At 48.3% G+C, this 22,622-nt stretch overlaps 1 protein-coding gene across 1 annotated transcript in view; it reads left to right on the top strand.

Annotated features, from left to right (window-relative positions):
• LOC129710855 (seizure protein 6 homolog) overlaps window positions 1-22,622 on the top strand; it is a 381,323-nt gene that overhangs the window by 181,696 nt on the left and 177,005 nt on the right. The window contains exon 2 of the mRNA XM_055658139.1: window positions 16,544-17,338. Within this exon, the coding sequence (XP_055514114.1) occupies window positions 16,544-17,338 (795 nt within the window). The remainder of the gene's footprint in view (window positions 1-16,543; window positions 17,339-22,622) is intronic.

The following is a 22,622-nucleotide window of genomic DNA, read 5'->3' as shown; positions in this document are numbered from 1 at the left end:
AAAAATTTGTTCGGCACGGACTTGTAGGGCCGAGATGGCCTGTTTCCGTGCTGTAATTGTTATATGGTTATATGGTTATAAGAGGGAGTGGCCAGGGTGAGACTGGTCCTTGATGATGCTGCTGGCCTTGCCGAGGCAGCGTGAGGTGTAGATGGAGTCGAGGGTCTGAAGAAGAGTCTCGACCCGAAACGTTGCCTATTTCCTTCGCTCCATAGATGCTGCTGCACCCACCGAGTTTCTCCAGCACTTTTGTCTACCCTCGATAACTCTTGGCATCTTATTGAGAATATGCGGCCAGTTAATTTTTATAGATGTTTGCATTAAGTCAGAATGACCAAGAATTTTGTTTTGGAGAGTGTACGATTACAGCTATTTCCGTGCTTCCTTTACAAAAAAAGTAAGTGCGGCATTTGTAGCCCAGTTATAATTAAGGCTGACTTGATAAGTTCAGTATATGACATTTATGCTAGTTAAAACGACCATTCTAATGATAGATGCGCAGCCTTGTTCAATGAGTAATGAATATATTGATGTGTACTGCAAGCCTGCTAGGCCATAAAAGTGTCAGTGTGTGCACAGTTTGGGCTAATGTGCATTTAAAACGTACTTAATGACCTTATTTTTAAAATGTAACCGTGAGCTTTGGTTATGCAAATTGATACTGGCGGGTAATTGGGCAAATTTGTTGCTCAACGATCAGGGAATGTTATATGTTTATGTAAATAACGGATTTATATGAGAAGGCTTCTATTTATAACTGCATCCGAGGCAACTTTTTCACTCAGGTTCTGCTTTAGGAGCGGAGACAATGATGGCTTTTGAAACGCATTTGACAATAGATAATAGACAATTGGTGCAGGAGTCGGCCATTCGGCCCTTCGAGCCAGCACCGCCATTCAATGTGATCATGGCTGACCATCCCCAATCAGTACCCCGTTCCTGCCTTCTCCCCTGACTCCGCTATCGTTAAGACCCCTTTCTAGCTCTCTCTTGAAAGTATCCAGAGAACCGGCCTCCACCGCCCTCTGAGGCAGGGAATTCCACAGACTCACCACTCTCTGTGAGAAAAAGTATTTCCTCGTCTCCGGTCTAAATGGCTTACCCCTTATTCTTAAACTGTGTGGCCCCTGGTTCTGGACGGATCTATGTTTAGAGTGGATGTGGAGAAGGTGTGTCCACTAGTGGGAGAGTCCACAACCAGAGGGCACAGCCTCAGAATTAAAGGACGTTCCTTAAGGCAGGAGATGAGGGAGAATTTCTTTAGACAGAGGCTGGTGAATCTGTGGACTTTTATGCCACAGAAGGCTGTGGAGGCCAAGTCAGTGGATAGTTTTAAGGCAGAGATAGATAGATTCTTGATTAGTGCGGGTGTCAGGGGTTATGGGGAGAAGGCAGGAGAATGCGGTTAGGAGGGAGAGATAGATCAGCCATGATTGAATAACAGATAAGACTTGATGGGCCGAAGGGCCTAATTCTACTATCACTTGATCTTATGAAGGTAGACAAAAATGCTGGAGAAACTCAGCGGGTGAGGCAGCATCTATGGAGCGAAGGTGGAGGTGACATTTCGGGTCGAGATCCTTCATCAGACCTCCACTGACCTGGCCTCCACAGCCGTCTGTGGCAATTAATTCCACAGATTCACCACCCTCTGACTAAAGGAATTCCTCCTCATCTCCTCGTCGTCGTAGCTCTTTGAGCCAATTTGTTGGGCGTAGTACCACTTGACGCCAACTCCTTGCTGAAGCAGTTCCTAAGGCCAATTGTCACCGACATAGCGGCTTCCAATTCTTTTCCATCGGCATCTTGCAGCCTTGGGGCACTACATGCTGGAGCCAGGATTTTGATGATGAGAATTAGAGAGAGTACAGAGGAGATTTACTAGAATGTTGCCTGGGTTTCAACAACTAAGTTACAGAGATAGGTTGAATAAGTTAGGTCTTTATTCTCTGGAGCGCAGAAGGTTAAGGGGGGACCTGATAGAGGTCTTTAAAATGATGAGAGGGATAGACAGAGTTGATGTGGACAAGCTTTTCCCTTTGAGAATAGGGAAGATTCAAACAAGAGGACATGACTTCAGAATTAAGGGACAGAAGTTTAGGGGTAATATGAGGGGGAACTTCTTTACGCAGAGAGTGGTGGCGGTGTGGAATGAGCTCCCAGTGGAAGTGGTGGAGGCAGGTTCATTGGTATCATTTAAAAATAAATTGGATAGGCATATGGATGAGAAGGGAATGGAGGGTTATGGTACGAGTGCAGGCAGGTGGGACTAAGGGGAAAAAAATTTGTTCGGCACGGACTTGTAGGGCCGAGATGGTCTGTTTCCGTGCTGTAATTGTTATATGGTTAATTAAACTGAGTGCATTTGCAAAATGTTCTCTGTAAACTCTGCCACTGTGCCAGCTGTAAATGGTGGAGGAACAGGGCAAGGAATTCAGTCTCAGCTTTAGTTTGGGTAACACATGCAATGAGTAGGGAAGGAACTGCAGCTGCCTGTTTATGCCGAAGATAGAGTCAAAGTGCCGGAGTGACTCAGCGGGACGGGCAACATCCCTGGAGAGAAGGAATGGGTGACTGTTGTGTAATGAGACCCACACACAGTGTCTCCGACATGAGGCGTGAGTTCGTATCCCACTTCTGACACCATGTTGTGTAATGAGACACACACACACACACAGGAGCAACTACTCACAGTCTTTATTGTAACACAAGCGGAGGAAACATTACACGCTATCGTCCCCATGGCCAGCATCAAGTCTGGCTGTGAGATGGTGATGTGCTGTTATCAATAGTCCGGGGTAGGGATGAAGATCCGGACTGTACTCCACATGGAATGTGCAGCATGCATTATATGTGTGGTGATAACTACACAGCGAAGGCAGACCAATACGGTTAATCGACAGTGACGTTTCGGGTCGAGACCCTTCTTCAGACTCTCGACCCGAAACGTCACCCATTCCTTCTCTCCAGAGATGCTGCCTGTCCCGCTGAGTTATGGGGCTGTCCCACTTGGGTGACCTAATTGGCGAGTTTAGAAGAGTTTGAAAAAATGACATGTTGAAGACCTCCTTCAACTCTGTTGAAGACCAGCTACAACTAGCTACGACTAACTTCGGGTAAATTGGACACCGATAAGTGGAGAGTGAAGACCACCTCTTTCGACCTCTCTTCGACTATGATGAATACTATCTATGACAACCTTCGACTGCCCTCGGTTATCTACAACTAACATGCCGACCTACTCCGACCTACCTCGACTAAACCTACGAGTGAAAAAAGTATCGATTTTTTTCCATGGCGACCTTTTTTTACTCGCGGGCATTTTTCGGCACGTTGAAAAATACACCGCGACCTAACTGAGGCCTCGAGTACGCGGAGACCAGTCGTGAGCATGAAGGAGAGTTACAAAGACCTCCTACAACCTCGTGTCGACCATGCTGCGAGTATGAGTCGAGGGCAAACTGGCCAGAACTCGTGGATTAGGTCACCCAAGTGGGACAGGCCCTTTACTCCAGCATTCTGTGTCTAGTATATAAACAATGAGTGTCAGATGCTTTAACTGGGAGCGTGTGTGTGTGAACTTCCATCCAAATTACTTTCAGAAGCAATATTTAAGTTTCATCGTTGGATTCCCGTTTTTTTTTCTTTCACCATCTGTTTTGCTTATTAACAAGATTCAGTAACAATGAGATAATTTGGACTCTTGAAGGTAAATTGTCCCTCCTATGGGAATCTAAATATAGAAGGCACAATGTCAGGTTGAAGGGGCTGCCAATTCTGATGGCAGCAAGGTGTTTATTTCCTAACAGATGGTAAAAAATCTTCACCCCAGAGAAGTGAGTCCTTCAAAATATTCAACGCTGAGGACGCAAGATTTTTGTACTGACAGCACCGACTACGGGTGCTGTCTGTACGGAGTTTGCACGTTCTCCAGATGACCTGCACGGGTTTCCTCCCAACACTCCGTACAGGTTTAGAAACATGGACAATAGGTGCAGGAGGAGGCCATTCGGCCCTTTGAGCCAGCACCGCCATTCAATATGATTACGGCTGATCATCTAAAATCAGTACCCCGTTCCTGCTTTTTCTGCATATCCCTTGATTCTGTTAGCCTTGAGCCATACCTAACTCTCCATTGGATTAGCCTCCACTGCCTTCTGAGGCAGGGAATTCCACAGATTCACAACTCTCTGGGTGAAAAAGTCTTTCCTCATCTCAGTCCGAAATGGCCCACCCTTTATTCTTAAACTGTGACCCCCTGCTTCTGGACTCCCCCGAACATCGGGGACATTTTTCCTGCATCTAGCCTGTTCCATCCCTTAATAATTTTACAAGAAGAAAAATAATATTGAAGGATCTTGAACAAAGCAGGGCAAATTATCTAGAGGGTGTGGCTTTAAGGTGGGAGGGGCTATGTTTAAAGGAGATGTTTAAAGGGGGCAGGTTTTTTTTATACAGAGGGTGGTGAGTGTGTGGCCAGGGTTGGCAGGTTCATTGGCCCCTGCTGTGTGTGTGTGTGTGTGTGTGCGTGTGTGTGTGTGTGTGTGTGTGTGTGTGTGTGTGTGTGTGTGTGTGTGTGTGTGTGTGTGTGTGTGTGTGTGTGTGTGTGTGTGTGTGTGTGTGTGTGTGTGTGTGTGATATAGCGTTAGTGTGCGGGGATCGCTGGTCGGCACGGCCTCGGTGGGCCGAAGGGCCAGTTTACGCGCTGAATACAATATTTCTACAATAATACAATCACACTGCTGAACTCGGAGTCCCGCCGATAGATTTCCCCAGCCCCTCCGTCCCCATTGTTTAATTATTCTGTATTTTTTGATTATTCTGTATCTTTCTCTTTCTATTTTATTTTTTTATTTCTTTATGTACAACTACTACGGACTGACGCAAAACTGCGTTTCGTTGTACTCATACTTGTATTTGTGCGATGACATTAAAGTTGAATTGAATTGAATCTCTAAACCAAACTGTTTAGAGTGCTGGAAGATGTCAGGGGGTCAGGCAGCATCTGCGGAGGGAATGGGACAGGCGACGTTTTAGGTCGGGACCATATAACCATATAACAATTACAGCACAGAAACAGGCCATCTCGACCCTTCTAGTCCGTGCCGAACACATAATCTCCCCTAGTCCCATATACCTGCGCTCAGACCATAACCCTCCATTCCCTGCGCATCACTACCAATTTAAGGGATAGAAGTGGGGGAAGAAATATGAGACGGAGATGGAAAATGAATGGGCAGGAAGGAAAAGGAACGTTGTTTGGCATGGGGGGGGGGGGCATAGGTGGGGGGGGGGTGGGGGGGGGGGTGGGGGGGGGGGGGGGGGGGGGGGTGGGGGGGGGGGGGGGGGGGGGTGGGGAAGGTGGGGGCAGATGGGGGGGAGAGGGGAAAATGGAAGGGATAGAAGTCAAATATGAGACGGAGATGGAAAATGAATGGCAGGAAGGAAAAGGAACAGTTGTTTAAGAAGGAACTGCAGATGCTGGAAAATGGAAGGTAGACAAAAGTGCTGGAGAAACTCAGCGGGTGCAGCAGCATCTGCGGAGCGAAGGAAATAGGCAACGTTTCGGGCCGAAACCCAAAGGAAATAGGCAACGTTTCGGGTCGAAACCCGAAGTGTTTCGGCCCGAAACGTTGCCTATTTCCTTCACTCCATAGATGCTGCTGCACCCGCTGAGTTTCTCCAGGAAAAGGAACAGGGTGATAGAGGCGGACACAAAATACTGGAGTAACACAGCGGGCGAGGCAGCATCTCTGGAGAGAAGGAATGGGCGACATTTCGGGTCGAGACCCGGAAGACTCATCTATTCCTCTCCTGATTTTATACGCCTCTACAAGCTCACCCCTCATCCTCCTGCGCTCCAAGGAATGGAGTCCCAGCCTACTCAACCTCTCCCTGTAGCTCGCACCCTCCAGTCCTGGCAACATCCTCGTAAATCTTCTCTGCGCCCTTTCCAGCTTGCCGACATCTCTCCTACAACGCGGTGCCCAGAACGGAGCACAAACACTCTCTTATACATGTTCAATTTAATTCAATTGCAGACTGGGTGAGATTTCTCTGTTCCAAATATATACTGATTGATATCTGTGCAAACATGAAGCAAAAGATGTTAGTTTCCCTCGGTGATTCATATCTGATTGTGTTGCCTAATGAAAGAGAATTTACCACATAGTGAAACTGAATTAGGAGACCTAATGATCTCGTACGTGACAATTTGTGAGCAGGTTATTTGTGGCTGCAGTTGTACATTTTGCCTGTCGAAGTCCCATTGTGGGGTGAGACACTTTTAATTTGGGTTTTTTTGATCAAGCAGGATCATGCAGTTTCTATCCCGAGCTGATGTACTTTCATAAATAGCCTGCCGCCTGGTGCAAGATAACTAGAGCGACTAGTCATGGGTGGGAAACGAGGTTCCGAATAGTGGGAAATTGCTGCAGTCATTATTGCTTCATTGCCTCACACTCTCCTCATCTCACCCCGCACACACACGCATACTCACACACACGCAGTCTCACACACGCACACACACGCGCACACTCACATACGCGCGCGCACACTCTCACACACACACACACTCTCACACACATGCAGTCTCACACATGCATTCTCACACACACGCAGTCTCACACACGCACACACTCTCATACACACACACACACAGTCTCACACACGCATACTCACGCACACACACGCGCACACACACACACAGTCTCACACATGCAGTCACACACACACGCACTCTCACACACACGCAGTCTCACACACGCATACACACGCACACACATGCGCGCACACACACACACACACGCACTCACACACACACACACACACACACACACACACACACACACACACACACACACACACACACACACACACACACACACACACACGCACGCACACACACACACTCACACACACACACACACACACACACACACACACACTCACACACACACACACACTCACACACACACACACGCACGCACACATACACACACACACACTCACACACACACGCCCACATACACACACACACACACACACACACTCCCCTCTTCTCCCCTCTCCCGTCAGACAAGAGGTACAGAAGTGTGAAGACGCACACCTCCAGATTCAGAGACAGTTTCTTCCCGGCTGTTATCAGGCAACTGAATCATCCCACCACAACCAGAGAGCGGTCCTGAACTACTATCTACCTCATTGGTGACCCATGGACTATCCTTGATCAGACTTTGCTGGCTTTACCTTGCACTGAACGTTATTCCCTTATCATGCATCTATCTCGATTGTAATCATGTATTGTCTTTCTGCCGACTGAGAGGTGAACTGTCCAGCACCCTAGCTTGTGGTACTGTCCGATTCACCTCGACCCCATTGCGGACATTGGACTTTGTCTGTGGAACTGGTGCGCTACAATGCTGAGAACTATATTCTGCACTCTGTATCTTCCCCTTTGCTCCACCTATTGGACTGGAGTTTGTGCTGATTGTATTTATGTTTGCAATTATACGATTCAATTTAGTTAGCATGAAAATCAAAGTACAGTACACTTAGACACACAGCATGGAAACAGGCCCTTCGGCCCAACCTGCCCAACCCGCCCAACCTGCCCACACCGATCAACATGTGACAATTATAAACCTAAAACATGAGCCTAGATTCCTCTAACGCTATTTTTTGGGGGTGTCCAGAACCAGGGGTCACACAGTTTAAGAATAAGGGGTAAGCCATTTAGAATGGAGATGAGGAAACACTTTTTCACACAGAGAGTTGTGAGTCTGTGGAATTCTCTGCCTCAGAGGGTGGTGGGGGCAGGTTCTCTGGATGCTTTCAAGAGAGAGATAGGTAGGGCTCTTAAAAATAGTGGAGTCAAGGGATATGGGGAGAAGGCAGGCACGGGTTATTGATAGGGGACGATCAACCATGATCACAAGGAATAGCGGCGCTGGCTCGAAGGGCCGAATGGCCTCCTCCTGCACCTATTGCATTGTCTATTGTCTATTTTCTATGATTTCTAGTGTTTCTAACCTGACACACTGGAGACAACCCGGAGATTAACCTACCCACGTCTTTGGAGTGTGTGGGAGGAAATGTGTGGATTTAAGAGAGAGTTAGATAGAGCTCTAGGGGATAGTGGAGTCAAGGGATATGGGGAGAAGGCAGGCACGGGTTATTGATAGGGGACGATCAGCCATGATCACAAGGAATAGCGGAGCTGGCTCGAAGGGCCGAATGGCCTCCTCCTGCACCTATTTTCTATTTTTCTATTTTTTTATGAATTGGCGCTGCGGGACAAACTCCGTAGCACCCTCTACCGGGCTGCGCTGCACCATAACTCTACCACTGCGTTCTTGCGTGCTAACCAGTCAGCGGAAAGACAATACATGATTACAATCGAGCCGTCCACAGTGTACAGATACATGATAAAGGGAATCACGTTTAGTGCAAGATAAAATATAGACCGAGGGTCTCCAATGAGGTAGATGTTAGCTCAGGACCGCTCTCTGGTTGTGGTAGGATGGTTCAGTTGCCTGATAACAGCTGGGAAGAAACTGTCCCTGAATCTGGAGGTGCCCGTAGTCAGGATGGAACCCGGGTCTCTGGCGCTGTGAGGCAGCAACTCTACCGCTGCGCCACCGTGCTGCTGAATCCGGTGAAGATTGATGCTAAACTGGTGCAAAATTACATTTGAAAGGCGAAACAACTATTTCATGAACGCTGTGAAGGATTTGCTTTTTTATTACTGTACACAGATTTAATTTACACCCAACAAGAGCAGGTCAGGGCAGTTTAATCTGTACTTTGTTGTTTTTCCACTGATCTCATTATAAAATGATCAATACAGCTTAGGATGTCGGCAGCAAATGATTCACTCTCTACCTCATGTACGGGTAAACTCTTCGCAGTGTTAGCTCAGTCAGGGCTTTCTCTAGACAGGTACGGTTTCGAGTGGTAGACTGCTGGACTGTGGCCTTGTCTAATGCGTACTGAAGTGAAGAGACAGATTTGCCGCGCGGTCTCAGCGCCGGAGATCCTGACAACAGGTGCTCTCTGTGTGGAGTTTGCATGTTCTCCCCCGTTTCCTGCGTGGGTTTTCTCCGAGTTCCCCGGTTTCCTCCCACACTCCACAGCCGAACAGATTTGTAGCTGAGTTGGCTTGGTATAAGTGTAAATTGTCCCTTGTGTGGGTGAGGGAGTGTTAAAGCCCTGTCCCACTGTACGAGTTCATTCCAAGAGTCCTCCCCTGATTCGAACTCGGAGATTTACGGTAATGGCCGCTCGTCGGTACTCGGGGCTCTCGTGGACGTTTTTCCAACGTGTTGAAAAATCTTCACGAGTCTTCCCGAGCTTACCTGCCGTTAGCGAGTCTTCCCGAGTACCTGCCGTTAGCGTTACGAGCCGCTAAGAGACGTTCCCGAGCTCCGACGTACCCGCTACGTTCATTCTCCGTGCTTACCACGAGTTTGATTTTTGTTTTAAACTCGGGAGAGCTCTTGGAATGAACTCGTACAGTGGGACGGGGTTATTAGTGTGCGGGGATCGCTGATCAGCATGGACTCTCTCGGTGGTCCTCTTTCCTCGCTGTTGGATTCATGTCTAGTCTTTCCGCTGACTGGTTAGCACGCAACAAAACCTCTGTAAGCGTGACTGACAAATTCAACTCCACTCAACTTCTAGACTCTGCGGTCTACGTTCTCAACTCATGCCTTGGGCCAACATGTAGAAACCGCAGATACTTGTTTCGACCAAAGATGAACGCAAAGCGCTGGAGTAACTCAACGGGACAGGCGGCATCTCTGGTGAAAAAGGACAGGTGACGTTGCTTCAGGAATGAAACATTCCATTTTTGGTCTGAAGAAGGGTCTCGACCTGAAACGTAGAAACATAGAAACATAGAAATTAGGTGCAGGAGTAGAGGCCATTCGGCCCTTCGAGCCTGCACCACCATTCAATATGATCATGGCTGATCATCCAACTCAGTATCCCATACCTGCCTTCTCTCCATACCCCCTGATCCCCTTAGCCACAAGGGCCACATCTAAATCCCTCTTAAATATAGCCAATGAACTGGCCTCAACTACCCTCTGTGGCAGAGAGTTCCAGAGATTCACCACTCTCTGTGTGAAAAAAGTTCTTCTCATCTCGGTTTTAAAGGATTGAAATGTCTCCAATTCAATCCTAGGTAGACAAAAGTGCTGGAGAAACTCAGTGGGTGCAGCAGAATCTATGGAGCGAAGGAAATAGGCAACGTTTCGGCCCGAAACCCAAGGGGTTTCAGGCCGAAACTTTGCCTATTTCCTTAAACGTTGCCTATTTCCTTAAACGTTGCCTATTTCCTTAAACGTTGCCTATTTCCTTAACTAGGTTGCCTATTTCCTTCGCTCCATAGATGCTGCTGCACCCACTGAGTTTCTTCACCACTTTTGACTACCTTCGATTTTCCAGCATCTGCAATTCCTTCTTAAATCCCATTCATTCCTTCTCTCCGGAGACGCTGCCCGTCCCGCTGAGTTACTCCAGCATTTTGCGTCCATCTTCATTGTATTTTCAAGATCTTTCTTTGAAAGATGTTATTAAATCCTGATGTTATCACGTTAGCCCTACACACTGTAACGTTCACAGTTGATTATAAAACATAATTGTCATTTTAATCAACCTCAATCTCACAACATCACACCGTAGGATTGAACCAGAGTTTCGGGGTGTTCCAATTAAGTTTTCCGCATCTGTTTGAGTTTAATCCCTCCTTGTAAGCCCTCCCTGTAATGTATGCTTCATACGCAGGTACGAGCTTGTGTTTCGTTAGGCTACAAATCCAGGCTCACCCCGATCTCATTTAAATCAATTCCATTTATATTTCATTAAATTCCATTTAAGTCGGAGCGGGAAGAAGGAATGCGGAGCCTGCCAGCCGGCAGGAAAGTCTCGGCTACCAGATGCCAAGGGGTTTGATTCCCACAAAGTAAACAACACCAGCTCACTTCATACTAATTGCAATTTGACGCTAGTTGAGAACATTGCAAACACTTTGCGGGGTTTTATTGGGCGATGGTCGGGAGGAGAGCGTGCGTGGAAGTCATCAGACCCGATCTCTGTTGTCCGGTTCACCTCTGCCCCATTGCGGACGTTGGACTTGGTCTCTGGAACTGCAGGGCTACGATGCTGAGACCTATATTCATGATCATAAATTCATAAATGATAGGAGCAGAATTAGGCCATTCGGCCCTTCAAGCCAGATAGGGCTCTTAAAGATAGCGGAGTCAGGGGTCATAGAAACATAGAAATTAGGTGCAGGAGTAGGCCATTCGGCCCTTCGAGCCTGCACCGCCATTCAATATGATCATGGCTGATCATCCAACTCAGTATCCCGTACCTGCCTTCTCTCCTTCTCCCCCCTGATCCCCTTAGCCACAAGGGCCACATCTAACTCCCTCTTAAATATAGCCAATGAACTGGCCTCAACTACCCTCTGTGGCAGAGAGTTCCACAGATTCACCACTCTCTGTGTGAAAAAATTTCTCCTTATCTCGGTTTTAAAAGATTTCCCCCTTATCCTTAAGCTGTGACCCTTTGTTCTGGACTTCCCCAACATCGGGAACAATCTTCCTGCATCTAGCCTGTCCAACCCCTTAAGAATTTTGTAAGTTTCTATAAGATCCCCTTTCAATCTCCTAAATTCTAGAGAGTATAAACCAAGTCTATCCAGTCTTTCTTCATAAGACAGTCCTGACATCTCAGGAATCAGTCTGGTGAACCTTCTCTGCACTCCCTCTATGGGGAGAAGGCAGGAATGGGGTTCTGATCGGGGATGATCAGCCATGATCACATTGAATGGCAGTGCTGGCTCGAAGGGCCAAATGGCCTGCTCCTGCACCTACTGTCTATTGTCTATAGTCGAAGCTAGTCTTCAACATGACATTTTTTTCAAACTCTTCTAATCCATTCTAACCTCGCCAGTTAGGTCGCCCAAGTGGGAAATCCCCGTAACTCAGCGGGTGAGGCAGCATCTATGGAGAGAAGGAATGAGCAGCGTTTCAGGTCGATAGATGCTGCCTCACCCGCTGAGCTACTCCGGCATTTTGTGAAACTTAGTTTATTCGAGTTTAGTTTATTGTCATGTGTTGATGAACTTATGAAAAGGAATCTGGAATGTCCTGCTGGTGACAGCACCAGTGCCATCTGCATGGAGACAGAGTGTGAAATGGTGACAGATGGGCCTGACATTTACGGAGGCTGGCTTTCAAAAGTGAGTTATATGTGCAGCGCTCTGCTATTTATTACTTGCATTTGTCAGGAAGTGTTTGGATCATCGCCAGATAGCTTTGTCTCATTGCAGTACGATACGTCTGTGGTTTGGAGGTTGCTGGCACCGCAGATATTTACAAATATACGTTGATGAGTTAGGTGAGGGGGTTTGAGGGTAACATTAGCAAACACTGGGTGGCAGTGTGAACTGTGAGGAGGATGCTATGAGGATGCAGGGTGACTTGGATGGGTTGGGTGAGTGGGCAGATGCACGGCAGATGCAGTTTAATGTGGATAAATGTGAGGTGGCAAGAACGGGAAGGCAGATTATTATCTAAATGGTGTCAGGTTAGGAAAACGGGGAGTGCAACGGGACCTGGGGGTCCATGTTCATCAGTCACTGAAGGTGAGCATGCAGGTACAGCAGGCAGTGAAGAAAGCTAATGGCATGTTGACCTTCATAACAAGAGGAGCTGCGTATAGGAGCAAAGAGGTCCTTCTGCAGTTGTACAGGGCCCTAGTGAGACCACACCTGAAGTATTGTGGGCAGTTCTGGTCTCCAAATCTGAGTAAGGACATTCTTGCTGTTGAGGGAGTGCAGCGTAGGTTCACCAGGTTAATTCCAGGGATGGCGGGACTGTCATATGCTGAGAGAATGGAGCGGCTGGGCTTGTACACACTGGAATTTAGAAGGATGAGAGGGAATCTTATTGAAACATATAAGATTATTCAGGGATTGGACACGCTAGAGGCAGGAAACATGTTCCCGATGTTGGGGGAGTCCAGAACCAGGAGCCACAGTTTAAGAATAAGCGGTAAGCCATTTAGAACGGAGATGTGGAAAAACCTTTTTACACAGAGAGTTGTGATTCTGTGGAATTCTCTGCCTCAGAGGGCGGTGGAGGCAGGTTCTCTGGATACTTTCAAGAGAGAGTTAGATAGGGCTCTTAAAGATAGCGTAGTCAGGGGATATGGGGAGAAGGCAGGGACGGGGTACTGATTGGGGATGATCAGCCATGATCACAGTGAATGGCGGTGCTGGCTCGAAGGGCCGAATGGCCTACTCCTGCGTCTATTGTCTATTGTCTATTGTATGTTGAGACTATTGACAGTCAGGAGGATGTGTTTAGTCTCTGGTTGTCAGAGATCATTACAACAGGACCTCAGCGCCATGCAATCTACCTGTCACTTATCAATCCCAGTCTGAATGCTGTAGACATCGTGTCGCACTCTGACGGGGATTGCTGCATTTGTTTATCAGCTCAGGATGATGCAATGTGCAAGGAAGAACGTTCACAAGATCACACAGTTTCCCTCCCACACCCAACCCGACTCTCAGTCTGAAGAAGAGTCTCGACCCGAAACACCACCCATTCCCTCTCTCCAGAGATGCTGCCTGTCCCGCTGAGTTACTCCAGCTTTTTGTGCCTACCTTCATTTTGACTGTATTAGGTTCCAATAATTTAAATGTATTTACAAGTATTAATGATTTGTAAAACTCCCTGGGGATGAAGAAATATGGTGAACTTCAATATGCTGGGAGTTTTAGCGAGTGCAGAGATGAGCGATTAACAACAGCTGTTAAAATGAAACTCGCTTGCAGTTTCTTCACTCCTATGTTACAAAATTCTTAAGGGGTTGGACAGGCTAGATGTAGGAAGATTGCTCCCGATGTTGGGGAAGTCCAGGACAAGGGGCCACAGCTTAAGGATAAGGGGGAAATCCTTTAAAACCGAGATGAGAAGAAATTTTTCACACAGAGAGTGGTGAATCTGTGGAACTCTCTGCCACAGAGGGTAGTTGAGGGCACAGTTCATTGGCTATATTTAAGAGGGAGTTAGATGTGGCCCTTGTGGCTAAGGGGATCAGAGGGTATGGAGAGAAGGCAGGTACGGGATACTGAGTTGGATGATCAGCCATGATCATATTGAATGGCGGTGCAGGCTCGAAGGGCCGAATGGCCTCTACTCCTGCACCTAATTTCTAATTTCTATGTTATGGAGAATCCCGACTACCTCTGGTTTAGTTTAGTTTAGACATACAGGGCGGAAACAGGCCCTTCGGCCCACCGAGTCCGCACCGCCCCGCACACTAACACTATCCTACACACACTGGGGCCAATTTGTACATTCATTCCAAGCCCATTAAATCTCTGGAGTGTGGGAGGAAACCGGAGCACCCGGAGAAAACCCACGCGGTTACGGGGGTAGAACGTGCAAACTCCGTACAGACAGCACCTGTGACCGGGATCGAACCGGGGTCTCCGGCGCTGTGAGGCAGCAACTCTACCGCTGTGCCACCGTGTTGCCTCCATCTGTTGCCTTTGGTTCATTGAATTGAATGGCGGTGAATGAATTATAGTTCGCAAGGCCTGAAGCACAAGGACGTTGGAATTGGCTCCAGCAGGCTAATAATTTGCAGACGTGAAATATCTGAGCGATAAGAAAGAAAAATGTATGAATTATCGCGGAGAACCAGCCTTGCAGAGCGGCAGAAGATTAATTTAAATGCCATGCCACCAGACTGGCGATCATTCACTGGCGTAGAATAAGCAGGGTGTTTAAATGACGTGGGTTCCCGAGGAGACCTGTCAGCCATGTAAAAGACTCCCATAACTCACTCCTGCCAGCGATCGCATGAATAATGGATCTATCTCTCCGCAGCCAGAGAGAGCTGGCTGTCACCGCTGACGGAGAGAGGGGTATCTGTTGCCACTTGCCTCCCTGTAAGAGGCCGCCTTTAAAACTAACGATGGACTTTCAGATATTAGAAGGAAAAATAAAACCTGCAGATGCTGGATAATACACATTTCCACAGTGCGAGTTCATTCCAAGAGCTCTGCCGAGTTTTAAAAAAATCAAACTCGTGGTAAGCACGGAGAATGAACGTAGCGGGTACGTCGGAGCTCGGGGACGTCTCTTAGCGGCTCGTAACGCTAACGGCAGGTACTCGGGAAGACTCGCTAACGGCACGTAAGCACGGGAAGACTCGTGAAGATTTTTCAACATGTTGAAAAATGTCCACGAGAGCCCCGATTACCGACGAGCGGCCATTACCGTAAATCTCTGAGTTCGAATCAGGGCAAAACTCGGGAGAGCTCTTGGAATGAACTTGTACTGTGGGACAGGGGTTTAAGGCCTGGGATAGATCGGGTAAACAAACTGTCTGAAGAAGGGTCTCGACCTGAAACTCCACGTGTGGGTTTGTACGTTAATTGGCACTCAGTAAATTGCCCTTAGTGTGGAGGGACAATAGACAGTAGGTGCAGGAGAAGGCCTTTCGGCCCTTCGAGCCAGCACCGCCATTCAATGTGATCATGGCTGATCATCCCCAATCTACTAGTACCCCGATCGTACCTCCTCCCCATATCTAGCTCTCTCTTGAAAGCATCCAGAGAACCGGCCTCCACCACCCTCTGAGGCAGAGAATTCCACAGACTCACAACTGTCTGTGTGAAAAAAGTGTTTCTTCGTCTCCGTTCCAAAAAGGAGTGGATGAGCAAGTGGTATAATATAGAACTAGTGTGAACGGGTAGACACAAAATGCTGGAGTGGGGCATACACACGCACACACACACACACACACACACACACACAGGCACACGCGCACACACACACACACACACACACACGCACCCACACACACACACACACACACACACACACACACACACACACACACACACACACACACACACACACACACACACACACACACACACACACACACATACACACACACACACACACACACACACACACACACACACACACACACACGCACACACACACACATACACACACGCACACAACACACACACACACACACACACACACACACACACATATACATATACACACACACATGCATACATACACACACACGCACGCACACACACACACGCACACACACACACACATACACACACACATACACGCACACACACACATACAACGCACACATACACGCACACACACACGCACACACACACATACACACGCACACATACACGCACACACACACGCACACACACGCACACATGCATATACATGCACACATACACACATACACACACACATACACAGACGCACACACACACACTCACATGCACACCTACACACACACACACACACACACACACACACACACACACATATACACGCACACACACACACGCACACACCCACACTTCTCTCCAGAGATGCTGCCTGTCCCACTGAGTTACCCCAGCATGTTGTGATCTTGAGTGAAGGGTGAAGTGTCTGATGTGACCCCCTGGTTTTTGTTGTTACAGATGTGACTGTGCGTAGTGTGGGTGGGGTGAGCGTTGGTGAGCTGGGGATGGAGCCCAGCACCATGGCGACCACCACACCACCAGAGGACGACTTTCACTTTGTCAGCACGACACAAAGTGTGAACATCAACAACCACCACCCGCTGCTGGAGGAGTTTGCCCACGAGTCGCTGCTGGAGAAGACGTATCTCGGTCAGGAGAGATTCTTGAGGGCCGGAGCCAGGCCGGGGCCTGCCCTGCCCCAGAGTCCACCACCGCAACCTTCGCCCGCGGGCCTGATGGCCACCGCCCACACCGCGGCGATATCCGATGTTGCCACCACCGCCAGGGTGGGCCACAACTCGCCGATGACCACGGCGGGAGGTCAGGGGGCTTTGGTGACGGGCGCGGCCCCGCTGGTCAAGGTGCCGGCCGGAGCGACGGCACAGATGGTGGCCACCACTGACCCGCTGACCACGGCCGCGGTGAAGGCGGACGCCGCCCCTGGAAGCGACCGAGGATCGGCGGGAACTGCTCCGGCCAGCCCCCCGGTGACCCCTCGGGCCGGATCGCCGACCCCGCCGGACGCTAACGGCCGCGACGCCAACACGGGCCCCGTGACCAACGACACCCCCACGCCCGTGGCGGCAGCGGTGAACGCCCCCGGCACACGACGATCCCCGGGGCCCAGCGCCCAGACCACCCACGGCCCCAACACCGACCTCACCCTCACCTACACACCCTACGAGGCCGAGGAGGAAACTACCACCACCACCATCATCACCACCACCATCATCACCACCGTGCAGACTCCAGGTACGTGGCCCACAGCGCTCCAAACCTACAACCACGTTTGTGTTCTAGTAGCTCGTTCCATGTACCCACCTCCCACTCAGCGAAAAAGTTGCCCCTCAGGTTCCTGTTAAATCTTTTCCCACTCTGGATCTTATAGGGTGATTTCACCAAAGGTCAAATGAGCGTAGATCCTCCCCTCATGTGACCGAAAATTTTAACTGGAGGACATATGTCAGTTCGGTACATGTTAGTGAATGGGGAAACACGCACTTTCACACCCGTTAAAAACATGGAAAACGGCCGATTTTGGAGCTGAAACTTTCTGTGCTAGTCGGGGTGACCGTGAAGCACAGCGACCTAAATTTTCAGGCGAAAAGAAAGATAGAAAGTAAGGTAATTACAAGAGGGAACTGAAGGTGGAAAAACAGCGGAAGTGAACAGCGGACATTTGCCGTGGAGATTTAAAGATCCAAGATATCGGGATTATCGCGTTTGCTCGCTGAATTTCATCAAAAGAGCGCTCCATACCTACAACTTGTGTTCTAGTAGCTCGTTCCATGTACCTAACTCCCACTCAGGGAAAACGTTGCCCCTCAGGTTCCTATGAAATCTTTTCCCACTCTTGTTCTTATTGAAACATATAAGATTATTAAGGGTTTGGACACGCTAGAGGCAGGAAACGTGTTCCCGATGGCTACACAAAAAAGCTGGAGAAACTCAGCGGGTGCAGCAGCATCTATGGAGCGAAGGAAATAGGCGGCGTTTCGGGCCAAAACCCTTCTTCAGACTGAGTTTGAACTGAGTTGAGTGAACCCGCTGAGTTTCTCCAGCTTTTTTGTTTAACCTTCGATTCTCCAGCATCTGCAGTTCCTTCTTAAACAACATGTTCCCGATGTTGGGGGAGTCCAGAACCAGGGGCCACACACAAACCAATCTGACTTCCATTGACTCCATATACACTTCACACTGCCTCAACTCTACAAGGCCGTCGGCATTTTCAAAGACAAGTGTCACCTCGGCCACTCCGTCTTGTCCCCTCTCCCATCACGCAAGAGAAACAGAGGTTTGAAAATGCACACCTCCAGATTCAGGGACAGTTTCCTTTCAGCTGTTATCACACAACCGAACAGTCCTGACCTCCCATCTACCAATGGAGAACTTTGAACTATCTTTATTCGGACTTTACCAGACTTCAATGTTATATCTTTGCACTAAACGTTGTACCCTTTAACCTTCATCTCTGCACTGTGGACGGCTTGACTGTACTCAGGTATAGTCTTTTCTCTGACTGGATAGCACGCAAACTAGTGGGCTTGTACACTCTGGAGTTTAGAAGGATGAGAGGGGATCTCATTGAAAAGTATAAGATTGTGAAGGGTTTGGACGCGCTAGAGGCAGGAAACATGTTCCCGATGTTGGGGGAGTCCAGAACCAGGGGCCACACACAGTTTAAGAATAAGGGGGTAAGCCATTTATAACAGAGATGAGGAAACACTTTTTCTCACAGAGAGTTGTGAGTCTGTGGAATTCTCTGCCTCAGAGGGCGGTGGAGACCGGTTCTCTGGATACTTTCAAGAGAGAGCTAGATAGAGCTCTTAAAGATAGCGGAGTCAGGGGAGAAGGCAGGAATGGGGTAGTGATTGTGATTGTGGATGATCAGCCATGATCACATTGAATGGCGGTGCTGGCTCGAAGGGCCGAATGGCCTCCTCCTGCACCTATTGTCTATTGTCCTGCTTTTGTGCTGTGTGATTCTGTGTCTCTCTCAGTTTGAGCTGATAATCACCACAATGTCAAGCTCTTAAAGAAAGAGCCCAACAAATGATCTACTGGTGACTGTGCTCTGGAAATACATGCTCTCCTCTAAGTGAGGTGACCCCATGATAATGAAAGCACTTAGCGTATCCTGTACTTCAATTAGAGAGTTGGAGATTCTTTGCACAATTGCCGCAAGACATGCCTGGTATTTTATAATTCAATCTGAGCCAGTTTAAAGCTCTTGACCCCACACATCTCCTTATACTTCCCCCCTCTCACCTTACAGCTGCGCCCTCTTGTATTATATATTTCCATCCAGCGATAGGTCTGACTCTCTCTCACAGACACCTCTCAGAGTTTTGCATGGTCCGCCTTGTTTCGACGAATGCAATCAACCCGGCACATCAAACAAGATCAAATAGAACAACAGGTATAGGAGTGTGAAAACGCACGCACACCTCCAGATTCAGGGACATTTTCTTCCCAGCTGTTATCAGGCAACTGAACCATCCCACCACAACCAGAGAGTGGTCCTGAACTACTATCTACCTTATTGGTGACCCTCGGACTATCCTTTGCTGGCTTTACCTTGCAATCGAGCTGTCCACACCGTACACTGGCTGCTTAGCACGCAACAAATAGCTTTTCACTGTACCTCGGTACACGTGACAATAAACTAAACTGCACTGAACCGAGATGCTGCCTGACCTGCTGGGACAATAATGGTAGCAATTAAAATGCAGAGGAGCAATTATTGAAACTGTTCCCCCAGAGTGACTAGTGTCAGAAGCGTCGTTGACAAGTTTAAATAATAGGTTTTCCGATCCTCTTTTGGCCCCAGTGAAATGAGGACAGATTCACGTGCCTGAACTCACTTAACCCCGACGCTACGAGCCGTCAGCGTTTAAAATTCTGACAGGGAACAAATAAGATGTTGAAGAGAAAGAACTTTGTAGTTTCGCAGTCACTCAGCGCAGACGTTGGGAGGTCATGTTGCTGTTGTATTAGTGAAGCCAAATTTAGAATGTTGAGTCCAGTTTTGATCGCCCTGGCACAGTGGCGCAGCGGTAGAGTTGCTCCCTCACAGCGCCAGAGAGCCAGGTTCGATCTTGAGTTCCACATGTTGAAATAACGCCCCGACCTATTTGATGCCACGAGTACCTACGACTAACATCACGACCTGCTACAACCTACCTACGACCTCGTGACGACCATGCTGCGAGTTTGAGTCAAGGGCAAACTCAGCAGAGGTCGTGAATTAGGTGGTGAAGGTGGGACAGGCCCTTAACTCCAGCACTTTGTGCCGATCTTTGTGTGAAAGATAACTCAGCCGCCTTTGAAAGAATAAAGTTAGGTTCCAGCTTTGCTTGTCCTTTGCAACTTGATATAGAAACATAGAAACATAGAAATTAGGTGCAGGAGTAGGCCATTCGTCCCTTCGAGCCTGCACCGCCATTCAATATGATCATGGCTGATCATCCAACTCAGTATCCCGTACCTGCCTTCTCTCCATACCCCCTGATCCCCTTAGCCACAAGGGCCACATCTAACTCCCTCTTAAATATAGCCAATGAAGTGGCCTCAACTACCCTCTGTGGCAGAGAGTTCCAGAGATTCACCACTCTCTGCGTGAAAAAAGTTCTTCTCATCTCGGTTTTAAAGGATTTCCCCTTTATCCTTAAGCTGTGACCCCTTGTCCTGGACTTCCCTAACATCGGGAACAATCTTCCTGCATCTAGCCTGTCCAATCCCATAAGAATTTTGTAAGTTTCTATAAGATCCCCTCTCAATCTTGTAAATTCTAGAGAGTATAAACCAAGTCTATCCAGTCTTTCTTCATATGAACATTTCCGACGGGTGAGTGGTCTACGATAACACCACTGGCTGGTAGGAACCTCCACTGGGAAAGACACAGTAACTGAGCGGGACAGGCAGCAGCATCTCTGGAGAGAAGGAATGGGTGACGTTTCGGGTCGAGACCCTTCTTCAGACTGGTTAGGGAATAAAGGGAACGAGAGAAATAGAGACGGCGATGTGGAGAGATAAGGAACAATGAATGAAAGAAAGGCAGAAAAGTAACGACGATAAAGGAAGCAGGCCATTGTTAGCTGCTACACAAAAGTGCTGGAGAAACTCAGCGGGTGCAGCAGCATCTATGGAGCGAAGGAAATAGGCGACGTTTCGGGCCGAAACCCTTCTTCAGACTGATGGGGGGTGGGGGGGGAGAAGGAAGGAAAAGGGGAGGAGGAGGAGCCCGAGGGTGGGCGGTTGGGAGGAGACAGCTCGAGGGTTAAGGAAGGGGAGGAGACGGCAAGGGCTAGCAAAACTGGGAGAATTCAATGTTAATGCCATCCGGACGCAAGCAACCCAGGCGGAATATGAGGTGCTGTTCCTCCAATTTCCGCTGTTGCTCACTCTGGCAATGGAGGAGACCCAGGACAGAGAGGTCGGATTGGGAATGGGAGGGGGAGTTGAAGTGCTGAGCCACCGGGAGGTCAGGTTGGTTATTGCGGACTGAGCGGAGGTGTTCGGCGAAACGATCGCCCAACCTACGCTTAGTCTCCCCGATGTAAATCAGCTGACACCTAGAGCAGCGGATGCAGTAGATGAGGTTGGAGGAGATGCAGGTGAACCTTTGTAAGCTGCTTGCTGGGTGAGAACGAGAAGCTGGTGCGACTTGGGTGGAGGAGGGATGGAGAGAGAGAGGGAATGCCGGGGCTACCTGAAGTAAGAATAATCAATGTTCGCACCAATGTAAGCTGCCCAAGCGAAGTGTGAGGTGCTGTTCCTCCAATTTGCATTTAGCCCCACTCAGACAATGGAGGAGGCCCAGGACAGAAAGGTCAGTGTGGGAATGGGAAGGGGAGTTAAAAAGCACACTAAAAATGCGGGAGAAACTCAGTGGGTGCAGCAGCATCTACGGAGCGAAGGAAATAGGCAACGTTTAAGGAAATAGGTAACGTTTAAGGAAATAGGCAACATTTAAGGAAATAGGTAACGTTTAAGGAAATAGGCAACGTTTAAGGAAATAGGTAACGTTTAAGGAAATAGGCAACATTTAAGGAAATAGGCAACGTTTAAGGAAATAGGCAACGTTTAAGGAAATAGGCAACGTTTAAGGAAATAGGCAACGTTTAAGGAAATAGGTAACGTTTAAGGAAATAGGCAACGTTTAAGGAAATAGGCAACATTTAAGGAAATAGGTAACGTTTAAGGAAATAGGCAACGTTTAAGGAAATAGGCAACGTTTAAGGAAATAGGCAACGTTTAAGGAAATAGGCAACGTTTAAGGAAATAGGCAACGTTTAAGGAAATAGGCAACGTTTAAGGAAATAGGCAACGTTTAAGGAAATAGGCAACATTTAAGGAAATAGGCAACGTTTAAGGAAATAGGCAACGTTTAAGGAAATAGGCAACGTTTAAGGAAATAGGCAACGTTTAAGGAAATAGGCAACGTTTAAGGAAATAGGTAACGTTTAAGGAAATAGGCAACATTTAAGGAAATAGGTAACGTTTCGGGCCGAAACCCAAGGGGTTTCGGCCCGAA

Source organism: Leucoraja erinacea, chromosome 28 (assembly GCF_028641065.1).
Source record: "Leucoraja erinacea ecotype New England chromosome 28, Leri_hhj_1, whole genome shotgun sequence".
NCBI classification, from domain to species: Eukaryota; Metazoa; Chordata; class Chondrichthyes; order Rajiformes; family Rajidae; genus Leucoraja; species Leucoraja erinaceus.
Note: the sequence above shows the minus strand (reverse complement) of the source record. Positions and strands in the feature narration are given on the sequence as shown.